Source organism: Micropterus dolomieu, linkage group LG20 (assembly GCF_021292245.1).
Source record: "Micropterus dolomieu isolate WLL.071019.BEF.003 ecotype Adirondacks linkage group LG20, ASM2129224v1, whole genome shotgun sequence".
Classification (NCBI taxonomy): Eukaryota; Metazoa; Chordata; class Actinopteri; order Centrarchiformes; family Centrarchidae; genus Micropterus; species Micropterus dolomieu.
Genome location: NC_060169.1, coordinates 19351644 through 19368327, shown reverse-complemented (window position 1 = coordinate 19368327; position 16684 = coordinate 19351644). Strand labels below are relative to the sequence as shown.

The following is a 16684-nucleotide window of genomic DNA, read 5'->3' as shown; positions in this document are numbered from 1 at the left end:
ATTGTGTAGCCTACAGAACTAGACTGAGAGACCATTTAAAGGCCTTTGCAGGTGTTTTGAGTTAATTAGCTGATTAGAGTGTGGCACCAGGTGTCTTCAATATTGAACCTTTTCACAATATTCAAATTTTCTGATTTACTGATTTTGGGGTTTTCATTAGTTGTCAGTTATAATCATCAAAATTAAAAGGAATGAACACTTGAAATATATCAGTCTGTGTGGAATGAATGTATACATTATACAAGTTTAACTTTTTGAATGGAATTACTGAAATAAATCAACTTTTTGATGATATTCTAATTATATGACCAGCACCTGTGTATATACACAAGGCCATGGCACTTTGGAACCCCCAAAATCTACGTTACCTGCTGCTGCTCTATCTGTCATTTAAAATCTTTCTTGTATGTGTACTTCTGTGTTTCCACCGCTCATTCAACTCTCTTCTCTCTTCCCAGTGATTTGAATCACAGCACACAATACGTCCAGGGCCTGGCCTTGTGCACTTTGGGCTGCATGGGTTCTTCAGAAATGTGCCGTGATCTGGCTGGGGAGGTAGAGAAGCTGCTCAAAACATCCAACTCCTACTTGAGGAAAAAAGTAAGCCTTATTGTTATGTTTCTATGAATATTTGAAGGATCTGAAAACCTGTTGTTGACTTGAATGAAAATGTTGGTATGTGTGCTGAACAGTTACACTAAACGTGACTCTGAAATAAACAGTGTTAAAGGTTGGACAGTTTCTTAATTGAGTGTCGTATGTGTTGACAGGCGGCGTTGTGTGCAGTTCATGTCATCAGGAAGGTTCCAGAACTGATGGAAATGTTCCTTCCAGCAACAAAAAACCTGCTGAGCGAGAAGAACCATGGTAGGTGCAAGCGATTTGTCAGGATGCAGTTGCTGGCTCATGGGGAAGGGCGCTTGTCCTACACAAATGCAGACTTTGTCCTATTTGCTGCCACTCAGAGCGCTTTGCTGAGAACAGCTGGACAGTTCATGTCCTTTTTGTCATGTCCTTTGCAGAGGAGAGTGGAATTAATGAGTCTGTCATAAACTCTGGGGCTTGTGTGTCCCCTATATAGGGGAGATCACAGGAAAATATATTTTTTTGCAGCGGTACTGAAATAACTTGATCTTTTTTGACATTGTGCGGCAATGCAATAGTGATACTTTAGATGTGACAATTTGAAAATGCATGTATTTGATATTTTTATAGGTCATTATTGTCTGTCCTATTGTTAATTTTGTCTGCCATTTTAAAATTTAGTCTTAGTCCTGTGTCAAATGTCCTTGTTAGTTTTTTTTCATATTTAGTCCACTGTTTACTATTTTTTTTTTAAATCAAGTTTTAGTTGTCTAAAAGTCTGTGTGTTGTAGTCTGATTTTAGTTTAGCTCATTGTTTTGTAAAATTTAACCGTTAGCTTTGTTCTCATTTTTATTCCAAAGAACATGACATTAACTTACCTCAATTCCCGCTGGTTAGCCTTGATATGCCGCTTCAAGTTAGTAGTGTTTTTTCCAAAATCTTATAACCACATTGCTTGCCGTCCTGTTCAAGTGAAAATTTAGAGGGAGAAAATATGGCCTGTAATATTTTGTCTCCTCATTATACTGGAAAAAAAGAAATTATTTTATTTTATGAATTAAATTTTAGTTTAGTCATTTTTCGTCAACAATATTGCATGTTAATATAGTTAGTCAATTGTCGCCGTCTCATCATCGTCTCGTTTTAGTCATGGGGGGAAAAAAGGTCATTGACGAATATGTTTTGTTTAGTTTCGTCTGACGAAAGTAACACTAGTCTGTCGTGCAACGTACATGATTAAATGATGTATAATTGGAAGATTGTGTGACATGGCCATATGCACCAAGCATTGTCAGGAATTTCTAGTGTGAAGTTGCAGAGGCAAACATATAATCAAACATCTAATTAAATGTTGGATATGAATGTTATAATTATATGTATAGTAAATAACTAGGCCGTGTACCCTACTGTTGTATAACATACATTCACTTTTATACAACCAACTAACCTACCAATGGTGTGAGCGAGTTCTCTCTCAAAAATAAACTACAGAATTGATTACCTTGAAAATGTCAGAAAGCCACTACAAATTTTAAACATGTTCAATTATGATATGTTGTGTGGCTTCAGAGCTCACCACCAGTGCTTTCTGCGGCTGTCACTCAGATGGAGTTTTCAACCTTGTAAAATTCAGGTCACTAGGAAATGATTAGCCTGTGTGCTAATCTTACAGATTTATGATGCTGCCAGCGGTGTGCTCTGTGGTTAATATGTATGCTAGTATATCGTATTTTTTGGAATGAGTCTCTGTGTAATTGGTCAGTCTGGACATTAGGAGTGTGCGATATTGACAAAAAATGGTATCTGATATTTTCTGGGATTTTGTTGATAAAGATAATTAGACGATATGTAGTATTACTGACATCAAACAGTGGAAGTATGAGTAAACAACCTCATCTGTCGCTATATTTCTCAGTTCTGTCTGTAGCTGTTATCTTGGTGGCTTTGAGTCTGAAATCATAATTGTTGCGCTGTTTAAACTGGAGCTTGTTTTTTTGCCGGTACCTTGGCTGGTTTAGGAGTGTCGTGGACAGTTGACTCCCGAAGCTTTTCATATTCTTGATATTCTGTGCGGTGGTTAGTTTGTGGTCCTTAATGTCAACCGATATTTGATTTGCAGATTGACGTCTTTTTAGTAACACCTGTTTTTCAAAGCCAGACCACCTCCATGTGAGTGAGGCTGATCCACAACTTTTCAGTGCTTTAAAATCAGTGTTTTGGCATGTGGTTCAAACTCATGGATGGATGACCTTGACAAATAGGTTTTTGGCTATAACTCAAGATCTGATGCCGTAATTATGACAATTTCTGAAGTGATGACATTTTTAAACCCAAAGGTCACTTTCACTGTGACGACATAATGTCCTGACTGTGATTCAAGAGCAGAAGGGGAGACTGTGACCATATTTCACAGTTGGTCGGACACTGAATAGGTAACTGACCTAAATATCAGTGGTCAGTGGGACCTCAAAATAGGTTTTTAGTCAGAATTTAAGAATGAATTGGACGATTCCAGATTTCACATGTTGACTGGGCACAATGAGTAAACAGTAGCTACACTATGGGCTTTCCTCCATTCTGCCCTTCACTTCCTGCCTCATTCTGAATTTCGAGCACCATCGGAATGCACGTGACAGCGAACAGCGTATTGGAGCTCGCCTAGCTAAGCGTGAGTGAGCTTCACATACAGCTCATAGAGAGGATTTGCATCTAAAAATGTTAGGAGAAAATAAAAGCACCACATGTTGTGTAGCTATACTCTATAAGTATCCATCTTTACATAGTAATCAAGTACACTTGTACCTGTTTAGCCAATACATTTATGATAATCCTTCATGAATCAGTTCAACGATATATAAATTCACTGGAATCATACATATGTGTTATCAATTTAGTGATTGCTTCCATTTAGCCAAAAAAATACCCTTTATACCTATTTATGCAATTCTCTCCAAGTATTCACTATATAAATATATTCTGGAGTCTGGACAGACATGGTTGTAAACTGCAACTTGACTGGTTGGCAGAGGCATACAACCGCAAGGCGCTAAATCTAGTTTCTTGTATCACTGTTACCTAAAATAATGGCACCCATGAACGAAGTCCCTAGGTCCGAACGTCCAGTAACAAACGGCTGATGTAGAGGAAAAAGAACTACACAAACTGGTCAGAATATTTATTCCTAACAATAACCTTTGCAATGTCTATTCCCCCAGGTGTTCTCCATACATCAGTGGTCCTCCTCACTGAGATGTGTGAAAGAAGTCCTGACATGCTGGCCCATTTCAGAAAGGTACAAACAGATTCCCTGACCTTAAAGTAATTACGGGCATTTGTCTTAAGCTCACGTCATATTTCATTCTCCTTTTGTGTATTTCTTTTTGGTATAGCTAAGCAGTGTTTCCCATTAATTAACGAGACCATGGCGGCCCGTCATAGTCTAATTTGCTCTGCAATAGTTTCAAAACGAACTGAAAATATTTTTACACATCTCATAATAACATCTCAGACCTCTAACGTTTTGTTTTGCGCTCACACACTTTGGCATCCGACTCGAGACAACCACTTTTCTTTTGAGGCAACTACGGTAACATTAATGGTCTGTTTCTGTCAGTCGTTTGTGAGAAGGTGATTAAGCCAGCCGCGCCTACATTTAGAGTGCACACACATTAAAGCCTTTATGGTAAATCCACTGTAATGGACCAGTGTGAGCTGACACGCAGGTTAGCGACTTTATCCTGTCATTTTCTTTCTTTACAAAGACAAGTGTTGCAGTATGAGAGTCCTACCTGAAGAGAGGCTGTGAAGTCTTCATGTTATGCAATATGAGAACCACATACAACATGTTTTATCAAATTGGGTCGGATTTCATGACTTTAGCGTGAGGATACACATGTGACAATTCCCGGTTTTCAAAATAAGGTATCTATGGAAATAAGATTAATTGGATTATATTCACAGAAAGTGAAACATATGTATACATTAAAAGTAAAAAAAACCCAACAACAATAAAATGTTAGGGCAATTACTTATTGTATTTTCTATTCTTTGATTTAGGGTTTTTGGAAAAACATTAAATAAATTTGTTGACTTTTGTTGCTGTTTTATCACAATTTATAGCTATACAGTTGGTTTATGATTAAATAGTTTATTAGAGCACAACAGTGTTTACAAGCGTACAAAGTTCTTCATACATAGCCTCTTAATTTTGCACCAAATTAATGCATTTAACTTTAAGATTTCCAAAATTTCTTCCGGGGGGGGGGGGGGGCCGGGGGGGGCCTGAGAGGGTCCGAGGCCCACCCGCTATAGTCTCTTAAAATCCTGTGGGAAACCCTGAGCTAAGCTAGGCAAACTTTGTTAAACTTTTGGGTCGTGGATTGCGCTACAGGTTTGCTCTACACTCAAGTATGTCTCAATCTTTGATTTCCTACCGCTGTCTTTTCCCCTTGTATTTCAACTGCTGCTGTACCTCTCCTCCTTTAGGTACCAGAAGCACCACCCCTCATGCTCATGATCGAAACATTATTTTAAGCTCTCTGAAAGTGAATGATTTCCAGTTTCCCCTCCCTAACATCTACCTCATATTTTTTCTGTCATTTGTCTTTGTTACAATTCCTGCATTGTGTTAGAATGAGAAGGTAAGAGGACATTCTGATCTCATAGCTGGTGCATGCTGTAAATAGTAATCACTCCTCACAGTCACCTCAGACGTAATCAAATTTGTGTTGAGTAATATCATGTTGTGCTTTAATTTATAATTTTAATTTTTTTTTTAAACGTGTACGGTGATCATTACTATGTCAGTGTTTTGAATATTTACAATAGAATATTTGGTCCATTTGTCAGATACATTTCTCACTATTGTTTTGAGTGTCATTATTTACCTAATATGCAACTCATTTGATCACTGTATTTAAAATCAGTTGGGTGGATGTGTTTTCACATGATTGCCACAGGTGTTGTCACCAGGAACAGACGATTTCCACTGTATCTGTGTCACTGTTAGAGAGTAGTTTATTTGCTATGTCACCAACTGTCTTAGGTCTGTATTATTGTGCAGTGGTGGTTTTATGTATTAAGCAAGAGTTAAGAGTGTGGCAAATGTAATGTTTGAATGTCATGTTAAGGAGTTCAAAGTTTAGATTTATTTTTAAAATCCCACTCCATACCAGAGGAGAAGACTGAATTTCATCTCTTCGCATCCTCTAAAGTCATCTGGTCTGGAGTGTGTTAAGTCTGGCAAAACAGAAAGACTGGAAGTAGGCCAAAACATAACTAAAAGTGAAAAAAGTAGGCCTTCTAAAAACTCCAAACCTGTTCTATTTACATGTTGTGTCTCGTTAGTGAGTCAGCAGTCAGCATTACATTGAAGATTTTTCATCTAGTGTTAGGCTAAACACATCCCAGACTGATCACTATACACGGTGCAAATAGATGAAAATGATGCCCAATATTCTAATTTAATGCAGGATATAATGGCAAACTGTTTCCCAAAATGTTGGAGTATTGCATTAAGGTTACAATTCTTCTAGAAGGCATTGAGTGATCAAAATTAAATGCATAACAGTATTAATCATTGTGATGAGAAGTTTTCATTTTTAATATAACTCCATTTTGCACTTAATATAACTGTAGTTTAAAAATTTGCCACATTCAGAAGTGTATGCAGATTTTGTTTTAACTCAAAGCCAAATGTTCTAACCTCCATATTTTTGTACAATCAAGGTTTTGATTTCACAACCGCAAAAATTTGACTGTTCAATCACTTTCAACCACATTACTCTACCTCAAACTATAATTCTTGATATGAGTTTGGCTGTCTGCCACTGTCAATGACAAATTATTAGCTTTAAAAGTTAATGAACAATATTATAGAAATGTTGAAGAGCAAGAGTAGAACATTTGAGAGATCTATACAAAATATTATGATACCTCTCCTCCTCTGTTCTGTTGTTTGTCTTTTTGTAGCTGGTTCCACAGTTGGTGAGAATCCTGAAGAACCTAATCATGTCTGGATACTCTCCTGAGCATGATGTGTCGGGCATAAGCGATCCTTTCCTGCAGGTAAATCTCTCTTTCTTGATGCAAGTACCTTCTGCTGTAAGTAGACATCGTTGATATCGACTTGGCTACATGCTTGTGCTGTGATCAGAACTTCATGTCCTACTCTTGGTGTAGATACATTTTTATAAAACAGGGAATTAAAAGTCAGAATTACAAATGGTTGAAGCACATAATGTCACACCTACAGCTGACACAGGCTGTGCCAGTAGGAAAAATAATAAAATTGACAACAGAACAGCATCAAGGAAGGAGTTGGACAAGAGAACCCAGTATTTACCAATGGGGGGAGGGGTCAATAAAGTATTCCACACTTGTCAAGTGAACTGACTGGACTGGACCTTTTTTTTAATTTTCTTAGGTGCGGATATTGAGACTACTGCGAATTTTAGGCAAGAGTGATGATGACTCCAGTGAAGCAATGAATGACATTCTTGCACAGGTTAGAATTAAATGTAATCATTACTTATGGCCTAAAGCTTCTTAGAGTGAGTGTTGTTGTTTTGACAAATGTGTGGTATTTGTGCTTACAGGTTGCAACAAACACAGAGACAAGTAAAAACGTAGGCAATGCAATTCTCTACGAGACTGTACTGACTATAATGGACATCAAGTCTGAAAGTGGACTGAGGGTGAGTGAATTTAGTAGGAAGGAAAGGTTGCGATGAACATTTAATATATATATATATTTTTTATATCTTGCATTAATGCCTTTTATCTTACAGGTCTTGGCCATTAACATACTAGGGCGCTTCCTTCTAAACAACGACAAAAATATAAGGTAGTTTAATTAAATTACACTACTTGACCTTGCATGCGTTGACTCATCCAAATGTTACTAATAATTTCTGATGATATCTTTTAAATAAATTCACCATTCCAGATACGTGGCATTGACATCTCTACTAAAGACGGTACAGACAGACCACAATGCAGTGCAGAGGCATCGGAGCACCATTGTGGATTGTTTAAAAGACCTGGATGTGTCCATCAAGAGGTGATTCACAGTGCTTAAAGTGCACACATTACTTTAACTACAATTGTACATTTCTTACTATTTTTCCTTGTTGTGTCTGACCTTTGTCTGCTTTTCATTGTTATGTAGACGTGCAATGGAACTGAGCTTCGCCCTGGTAAACGGCAACAACATTAGAGGCATGATGAAAGAGCTGCTCTACTTCCTGGACTCCTGTGACCCTGAATTCAAAGCAGACTGTGCATCAGGAGTCTTTCTAGCTGCAGAGAAGTAAGGCACCCAACACATAGACTTCACTGCACATTACAACTGTGCTCAGCTATGTTGTAGTAATTTGATACACATCCCGTGTGACCTTGATTTTAGTAGCTTTTCACTGTCTTTATAATTCAAACAGAGACATCTAGGTTAATAGAACCTGTTGGAAATAACTATCTGCATCTTATGAATTAGATACATGTAGACTAGTGGTTTATTTTAATTATAGTTATCCATCCAAGTAATACAGTGACTATTTTGGTCATGGGTTTCATATACTTTTTTTGATAGCTTGTCAATTTTACCCTTTATATCTATATATTATGTTTATAGTTATGCACCAAGACACCAAACCAAATTCCTTGAATGTGTAAACCTAATTGGCAAAAAAGCTGATTGTAACTCTAAAAGCAAAATTTCTATCAGATGTCAGTTTTGGGGTCCTTGAGAACCACTGATGTAGACTAAATGTTAGTTATGCCTGTGAAGAGGGATATAATCATAATATTGTGTTACAGAATACATATACAACATACTCATGCATCATGACATGCATCAAGTTAAAAGTTTGTTTGAGGTACCATGGAGTACAGGGGGTGGCTAACACTGAAATGCTGTATGATGATAAAATGAGTGATCCATCGTCTGACAGACTATGTTGATACCATATATTTTCTGACAGCATTTCTCTCCTCTCTGTATAGAGTTGAGAAAACTTATATGTTCATGTTTCTTCTTCCGTGCTTTGCTGGGACTAATCAATGGTATGGTATTCTTTGTGCGACAGGTATGCTCCTTCGAAAAGATGGCACATAGACACCATTATGAGAGTCCTGACAACAGTATGTATATAAAATAAAACACTCCAGTGGTTCTTATGCTGTTGATTGGATGTGATTTTCAGAGTATTTCTTAAGAATACATGTGTTACCTTGAGTATCTAATCAAATCTAGTAAAAGACCTCCTCAGCCAACACTACAAATATTTAAGGTTTATTTGCATTAATTATTGACCTCTCTGCTCATCCTTCCAGGCAGGGAGCTATGTGCGAGATGATTCTGTTCCCAACCTCATCCAGCTCATCACCAACAGTGTGGAGATGCATGCCTACACAGTACAGAGACTCTACAAAGCACTGCTGGATGACATCTCACAGGTCAGAGCAGTCCTAGTTTGGGTCATGATTAGATTTGGGACATCTCCACATTTTTGAAGTTAATAGTCTTAGATTTGATTATGTAATTAACTGTTTGTATTTCAAACTAGCTTAAGCATCAGAGTGAACTTATGTTTCGCTGTGTTCTGTAGCAACCTCTAGTGCAGGTGGCGTCGTGGTGCATAGGAGAGTATGGGGACTTGCTGGTGTCTGGACAGTGTGAGGAGGAGGAGCCTATCCAGGTACACCTTTATGAATCCCAACCAAACGTACAAACACACAAATTTAAAGACAGCACAAAACTAAGAGAAACACTAGGTCATCAGATGTTTTTCTTCTCTTCCTTTTAAATTAAGGTGAGTGAGGATGAAGTCCTGGATGTGCTGGAAGGCCTCCTGGTGTCCAACCTGTCCACACCTGTGACCCGGGGTTATTCCCTTACTGCCATCATGAAGCTTTCTACTCGCTTCAGCAGTGTTAAGTGAGTAATGTCCTTTTACACCTATTCTGTACATTGAAGCTTTACAAATATTTGTATGCAAAGGTGGTAAAGTTAATTATTGATAACCAATGCTACTTTCCTAACCACTAACATTTAAAATTTTGTTTTAGCCGAATCAAGAAGGTGGTTTCGATATATGGGAGTAGCATTGATGTGGAGCTTCAACAGAGAGCCGTGGAGTACAATGCGCTTTTCAAGAAGTATGACCACATGAGGTAAAACTGCATTACTGTTTCTGTACCAGAAATTACTACCATATCGTTACATTCACATTGTACCAGTTAATTAGATAAGGAAAATCCTCCAGTGGTTAAGTTTGGTCTATCTTTTGTCTCTCTCTATATTCCTTCCTCGTTTCCTGACTATAGGCCGGCTCTCCTAGAACGAATGCCCATCATGGAGAAGAGCTCTACTAATGGCCCCACAGAGATTGTACAGACAAATGGGGAGACAGAGCCCTCTGTTGTGGAACCAAAACATCTACCGCCTGTCACCCAGCCAGCCAACCAGGTGAGAGCAGTTTTGATTACTTTATGATGACGTATGAAGAACATACAGTTTTTGAGTAGCTAGATAAACAGTTAACGGAATACTTTTTCACACAATGAGATCAAATATTTTTGTGCTTTGTCATATTATTATTATTATTATTATTATTAATAAATGTGGTGTACACATAGATATTGCAGGTATTTTATCATGTTTGCGTGTTGTTCTTGTCTGCCAGGCTAATGATTTATTAGACCTGCTGGGAGGTAATGATGTGGTGCCAGTAATCCAGACCACGATGCCCACAAAGCCTGCCTCAGCTGGAGGAGAGCTGCTTGATCTGCTGGGTGACCTCTCGCTAAGTGGTAGGATGCTCTGTGTAAAGCTCTCTATATCCCTTTTAGAGCAGAGCAACAATCTGGTATTAACCCATGTTTACCACCAGTGTGAATGTGATGTGTCCAACCTGTGCCTGCTCCTGTTCCACAGTAACATACTCTGGTTTTGGTATAAAAGAGTGAATAGAAACCCTGGTGTGTCACTGTCCCCTCTTTCCAGGCGGTCCAGCCCCTGCTCCCGCTCCCTCTGTGCCCACTTCCCAACCCTCTTTCCTTCTGGATGGCCTCTCCTCACAGCCCCTATTTAATGACATTGCAGCTGCAGGTGAGAGTCTGTGGCTCCCCTTAATGAGCCACCCCCAAATATATTGTAGTCGGTGGTATAGTCCTGATACATTAAAGCACTTGGTCATTGTGTTTTGCTTTTCTTGGATTACCATGACACATACAATGAAATGTTAGTATTATATCTCTAAATCTTTCAATGGTCTGCTCCTCTGAAATCTCTGTATAGCTATTCCCCCTATGACGGCATACAACAAGAATGGTCTGAAAATAGACTTCACATTTGAGAGAGCAAATCCCAATCCAAACATCGCGGTCATCACCATCCATGCCTCAAACTCAACAGAGGCCGATATGACAGACTTTGTTTTTCAGGCTGCAGTACCAAAGGTAAGCAGGCACAATCTCATGCTGATATTAAGTAGCTGAATTGCAATATGCTGTAATGCATAATGGTGTTCATTACTGATGAGTCTTTTTGTTAATTGACTATTAACTTACGTTACAAGTCGCGGTGGATATTTTATGGACGATGGCATCGTCTATCGGCCCAACCTGTATTACTAGGAGATGTTGCTGACCACAAGTCTGCTCAGCCTTTTGAGAGTAACATCTGTTTAATGCCACACAGTCTGTTGTTTCTGTAGTCTAAAATTTTGATCAGATTGTGTTGGCTTAATCAGGATGAAGGAAATTATAAAAAATTCAAAAACTTCTCTAAGCATGTTATGAAGGAACTAGCTTTGAATATCTAGTTAACTTTCAGCATGCTATTACAGGCCTCCAGTATTCACCAGGCAGCCCAAATATAGTGCTTGCCTCACTGCATTAAAAGTCTCACCGTTGTCTGTGTTTGGTTAGACAGAAAGATGAGCCATAGACATGTCATGGAAATATGGCGGCCATGATGGATGAGGCAGCAAAAACACTGTTTGAGTGATGTTTATTTGCTGTTTCACAATTACATTATCTGATCGATACATCTAAAAAGTGCATCTGAGTCATTTGAACTGAAGATCCATCAGTTGTGGTCAGTGCCCGGTCAATGTGAGCACCCTTATTTATACTCCTGTGATGACCTCTTTTCTCTATGGGTATCATAAAATTTTCCTCTAACATGGTGCCCCCTATCTGTTTGTCAGACATTCCAGCTGCAGCTCCTCTCCCCTAGCAGTAATGTTGTCCCAGCACTCAACCAGGGAACTGTCACACAGGTCATCAGAGTCCTCAACCCACAGAAGGTGAGTTTGTCCTTCTCAAATTGTGTTTGATCAATCTTTTTTTTTCACATTTGAAGCACACTTAGCACACATTGAAGACCTTTGCAGTCTTAAATTATTTGCAAGATTTGCTTTTATAAACATGATCATCCTCACAAAAATTTCAGCAACAGCTACGAATGAGGATCAAGCTGACGTACACCCTCAAAGGCTCGCCTGTGCAAGACCTGGCTGAGGTTAATAACTTCCCCCCTCAGTCTTGGCAGTGATGGGCTGCTTCTGTTGCTCTTAAAAGCCCCACCAAGGGAACTATGAAAACGATTTTCCTTTCACCTCCCTCCTCTCTTCCAACGGATCCCCCTGTGACGTCACCGCAGTCCGCTGCCCTCGAGTCGCATGGGAAGCAGCAGAGCATCTAACACAGGAGAAACACAGAATAATTGGGAAAAACATATCAATCAGTGAACTTTCTCTTTTTTTTTCTTAATTGGTTTCCATGATTTCTTTGCGTAGTACTATTTTCCCCACATACACCCTCTGCCCAGCGCCATTACCACCCACAAAAGCACATATGCACACCATTCACTGTGGTACATTTTTACCTCACAAGTCACTGTAGAGAAAAAGTGTTTCCCACTATGAGCATTGCAGTAACCATAGTTTTATTTGAATTTATAATTAAGCTAAAATGCAGTTGAAACACATTGCTCCATTGATTTATGATTGGCTTTGCATTCAGATGATTTAATATCAACCTTCAGTCCAAAAACAGCAGCAGAAAAAGCTTTCAATGGTCTATTTAAGTGAGGTCATAAACTTCTTGACTCTCCACATCATGAGTGATATAACTTGTCAGAGTTGTATTCATTTTGAATTACATTAATTTGCTTAATGCATGTTTGAGCATTGTTAGGTTCACAATCACAACTTGGCTCAGATTCGGGATTCTCGTACTAGGCCTCGTTATCCTATGTTTCTATAGGAAGTAGTCTACATTTGTGTTGTCACAATTATAAGAACATAAACAAATCCAAGATGGCCGGTTTGATCACCTGTGGTTAGTTTTCAGAGAATGTGCTCAGATTTTCCCTCACAGCTCTCCCAGAATCATCTCACATGTAGCTTTAGTTTTAGACATGTATAATAAATTCAGCGGTTAATTGCTTTGCATAGTATAGGGAGGTTCATTCATTAGGGTGGATATAAACCATGCCAGAAATCTATCTAGAGAAAAGCTAATTGCATTTGTGTTGGAGATCTGCATTTAAACCTTTCTTGCAACTGTGTCCTCACAGTTGAGCTTGCAATTTAGATACATTTCTGATTTCTTTAACCTGGTTGAACTTAGTCACCATGCACATACATGTAAATGAAGCTTGTTATGAATGTAGTTACATGCACTGAATGCGTTTTTTTTTTTTTTTTCAAGTCTTTTTCATGGCTGTCTTTTTTGATGGGGAAACTCATCTTATTGGCACTATTTTTGTGAAAGTATGTTTTATTTCTGCAGTAATTTGACTTCATTATTTATGCCTGATATCAAAGTGATGTGCCTTTCTGCCTTAGCTAGATAAAAGCCCCTGAACTATTGAGTGCTGTATGAGCTTGGTTTTTAAGTCTGCTTGTGTGCTGATTTTCAGTCTGAGGGAAATGGTCCTGTTGGATTTGACTTGGTATATCACTTAATTTAATAGGTTTTACTTTTTTTACATAATGGGTTATAATCAGTCACCCACTAAATATTGGCCTACCTGGATGTCCACAGCAATTACGTTTTTTTTTACGTCTTAATTTTGACAAAAACATAAATTATAGCTACATGATTGTGATCGTTTCTTTCCCTATACTGTGTGGCAGACTTTCCAATTAAAAATACCTGTTGGATGTTATTGACAACAAGGCCTAAAAACGGCAAATCTCAAAGATTATGGCAGCTAATAGATGTAAACTTTTCCTAAGCTGGCATCAACATTTCAAGTGTTTTTAAAAAGTATAAATGTTTGACGAAAGTGAACCATTAGGAAACCCCTCACCCCCCGTCAATCAATGTTGAAGTGAGTTTGGATCGCTTGGTGAGGTACTGGGACGGGCTGTTCTGTGGTGACTGTTAGGAGTATGATTTCTTGGCTCTCGTCTTCTCCAAATCAGAATTCTGACCATGCTGTCGGGGACAGTAACCTTAATACCTCACAATGTTCTCTCTTTCTGTTAACTTTCAGTGGCAGTAGATTGACACTTTTTTGTTTAGTCATGAATTGCAAGGGGAGCATCTGCATGAGAGAAACTAATGGTAGTTTGTACATCTCAATACTTAACAAGCTTAGCAGCCCTGCGGTGCTGTGTTGAGATCCTCAGATGTTCAGTCAGGCTGTATACTTATTTTCACTGCTTCACTATATTCTAACTTCTGTGACCAAATCAGAGAAACTATTAGCTTTGGAAATATTTTTGAGCTATATGTGTATATGGAGAAAATTATTTCAGTTTTTCTGTTGTTGACAAATGTTGGCTTTTTTCCTGTACATATTGAGGGCTTTTACAATTTTGTCTCTTGTACTACCTTTCATCCTTTTTTTAGACACCATTTTCTAAAAATTCCAATTATTCACAATGTATATTGTCTAAATAGATCTAGTCAACATCAGTCTATAGACTTCCCTGTATCATCACTCATTCATTGTAAAAGAGATGATCTGCTGCCTGTACATTGTATATAGTTGTAAAACAAACAAAAGCTGATCAAATTAAATAAAACCCACATGAAGACTTAAAAGATCAGCTAGGAAGTATAATTGTATGCATATATGTACAAAACAATCTTAAAAGGATGCAATTGAACTGCATTTGATTTACTGTTCTTCATACTTCATTCATGATATTTTACCAAGGTAGTTGGTGAGTCAGTAGGGTACTTGTCGGGGTTTCTTTTGATGTTAAAAACAGGAGTTGAATCTGTCTTAACAGATGTTGTCTGAATGATGTACTGTACTACTGAGAAACCCAAGCACAGTGCTGCACAGCAGCATGAGTGGCACCTTGCTTCATCTGCTTCCCTGCCCCTCAAACACCTCATGCATCCACGCCCTCCTACGAAGAGGAGCAGGTTTCTTGAAAAGATGTAACTCTTCTTTCTGGCCTTATGTGTGGTTGAGTGCACTCTTGACAAGTCACATCTATTAAACTCCCTTGAACCTAAATATTGATTCGTAAAATGATGCTCCTTGGTCTTGGCGTTGTTCGCTCTAGTGGATGCCTGTTACCTTTTTGTCTGCCATGTAGCACCTTCCTATAAGTGTCTTATATATAAATATAGTGCCCCACTAGGAGGAGTTTTTTTTCTTTTTTTACCTCATTATGGCCAGCAGGTTTAAATTGGAATAGAGTTTTATCTGGACAGATATAAAGCAGTGTCCTTCCCTGGGTCTGAACAGTACAAGGCTTTCTTTTGGCTTCTTTTCGTCCTTTATCACTGATATTATTTGCCCATGCATGGTACACCTTTCAGCTTCTTTCTGTAGTCTCCAACATGAAAGGTTGGGCTGTAACACATGTGAAATTGATCTGAGCCCTCACTGTTTTAAACTTTACATGGCAGTTAATCAATGGAGGATATAAGGGAGGAAGGCAGTGGATTTTTATTTCTGTTGGGACCTTTTTAAATTTTGTGTTTATGGAGTGCTACTACCCCAAAACTAATCTGGGACAAGTCTGTGTTACAATCTAATAGCCACAAGGGGGAGCTGTGCAAAACGGAAGGCTGATGGGATGGGAAAGGAAGTTTCATACATCTATTCCTGAATGTTTTTGTTGGTGTTGTTTGTATTGTCTTATTCAACCAGTATGTACCCTTGTTAATCACATCTGATCAGTTCTTTAAATGATACCGTAATTCATGCAGTTTCAAATGTACAAATGGAAATAAACCCAACAGAAGTGCTCTGGACACTGTAACTGAAAAGGAAGAAAAGAAACCGAAACAAATACCCATCAGCGTGTGATCAGCGTTTGAAGTGGTGTGTGTGTGTGTGTGTGTGTGTGTGTGTGTGTGTGTGTGTGTGTGTGAGAAAGCGAGAGAGAGAGAGACAGAAAATAATCATGCTTGAGAGAGCGTGATGGTATGTGACATGTCTTTTATCTAGATAGGACATGATTTCTGGCTGCAATTTCAACTTTCAGCTTCTGAGCTGCATGTGAAAACCAGTGTAAATACCGTCATTTCTACTCTTGACCTGAGAATCTTTTTGAAATGCAAGAAAAGTTCAAGTTACAAAATCTATCACACCACCTTCATGGGTCAGTACTAACATGTACAATAGGAAGTTGTTCAGATAGTGCTCACAATACTGTTAATGTTTTTAAGAGTCTGATGAAAGTGCACATCCATCATTTGGATAAATTGGATAATTTACTTTTGTTTTTTATTTGTTAGGGTGAATTCAGTGTGTAAAGGGCTTGGAAGAGCATCTGAGTTCACTTTTCCTGTTGAATCAAAAAAGAAATGCATCCATTGTTTTTTGAAAACAAAATCTGTTTGTAACTCCCTGTAAAATGATATGGTAACTGATTTGTTGGGGGGGGGGGGCATGAGGTTCACTTTTTCCAGTCAAGTTTGACATGTTGAACTGAATCCCAGTTCCATGGCTTCAAGGTGAGTGTGAATGTCAGACTGAAAGTATGAAAATGATTATTAAAGATAAGAAGTTGTAAACTATTAAATGGGATATTTTCAATTTATGCTGTGTATTCTTGTCTTGGGTTGGAGAAAATGATCAAGCAAATAAAATGTCAAATAAAAATCTAGTTGAACTAT

General features: G+C 38.3%; 1 protein-coding gene across 4 annotated transcripts in view; it reads left to right on the top strand.

Moving 5' to 3' along the window:
- ap1g1 (adaptor related protein complex 1 subunit gamma 1) overlaps positions 1–16684 on the top strand; it is a 24656-nt gene extending 7972 nt beyond the window's left edge. For 3 of the 4 annotated variants that reach the window (XM_046031978.1, XM_046031977.1, XM_046031979.1), the window contains exons 4-24: positions 459–600; positions 771–867; positions 3802–3878; positions 5218–5226; positions 6557–6652; positions 7011–7091; positions 7183–7281; positions 7375–7430; positions 7533–7646; positions 7755–7895; positions 8671–8725; positions 8918–9040; positions 9193–9282; positions 9397–9521; positions 9653–9757; positions 9911–10052; positions 10270–10396; positions 10590–10694; positions 10884–11044; positions 11797–11895; positions 12042–16684. In XM_046031978.1, the coding sequence (XP_045887934.1) occupies positions 459–600; positions 771–867; positions 3802–3878; positions 5218–5226; positions 6557–6652; positions 7011–7091; positions 7183–7281; positions 7375–7430; positions 7533–7646; positions 7755–7895; positions 8671–8725; positions 8918–9040; positions 9193–9282; positions 9397–9521; positions 9653–9757; positions 9911–10052; positions 10270–10396; positions 10590–10694; positions 10884–11044; positions 11797–11895; positions 12042–12143 (2146 nt within the window). In that variant the 3' untranslated portion in view covers positions 12144–16684. The remainder of the gene's footprint in view (positions 1–458; positions 601–770; positions 868–3801; positions 3879–5217; positions 5227–6556; positions 6653–7010; positions 7092–7182; positions 7282–7374; positions 7431–7532; positions 7647–7754; positions 7896–8670; positions 8726–8917; positions 9041–9192; positions 9283–9396; positions 9522–9652; positions 9758–9910; positions 10053–10269; positions 10397–10589; positions 10695–10883; positions 11045–11796; positions 11896–12041) is intronic. The other variant, XM_046031980.1, reaches the window with a different exon arrangement.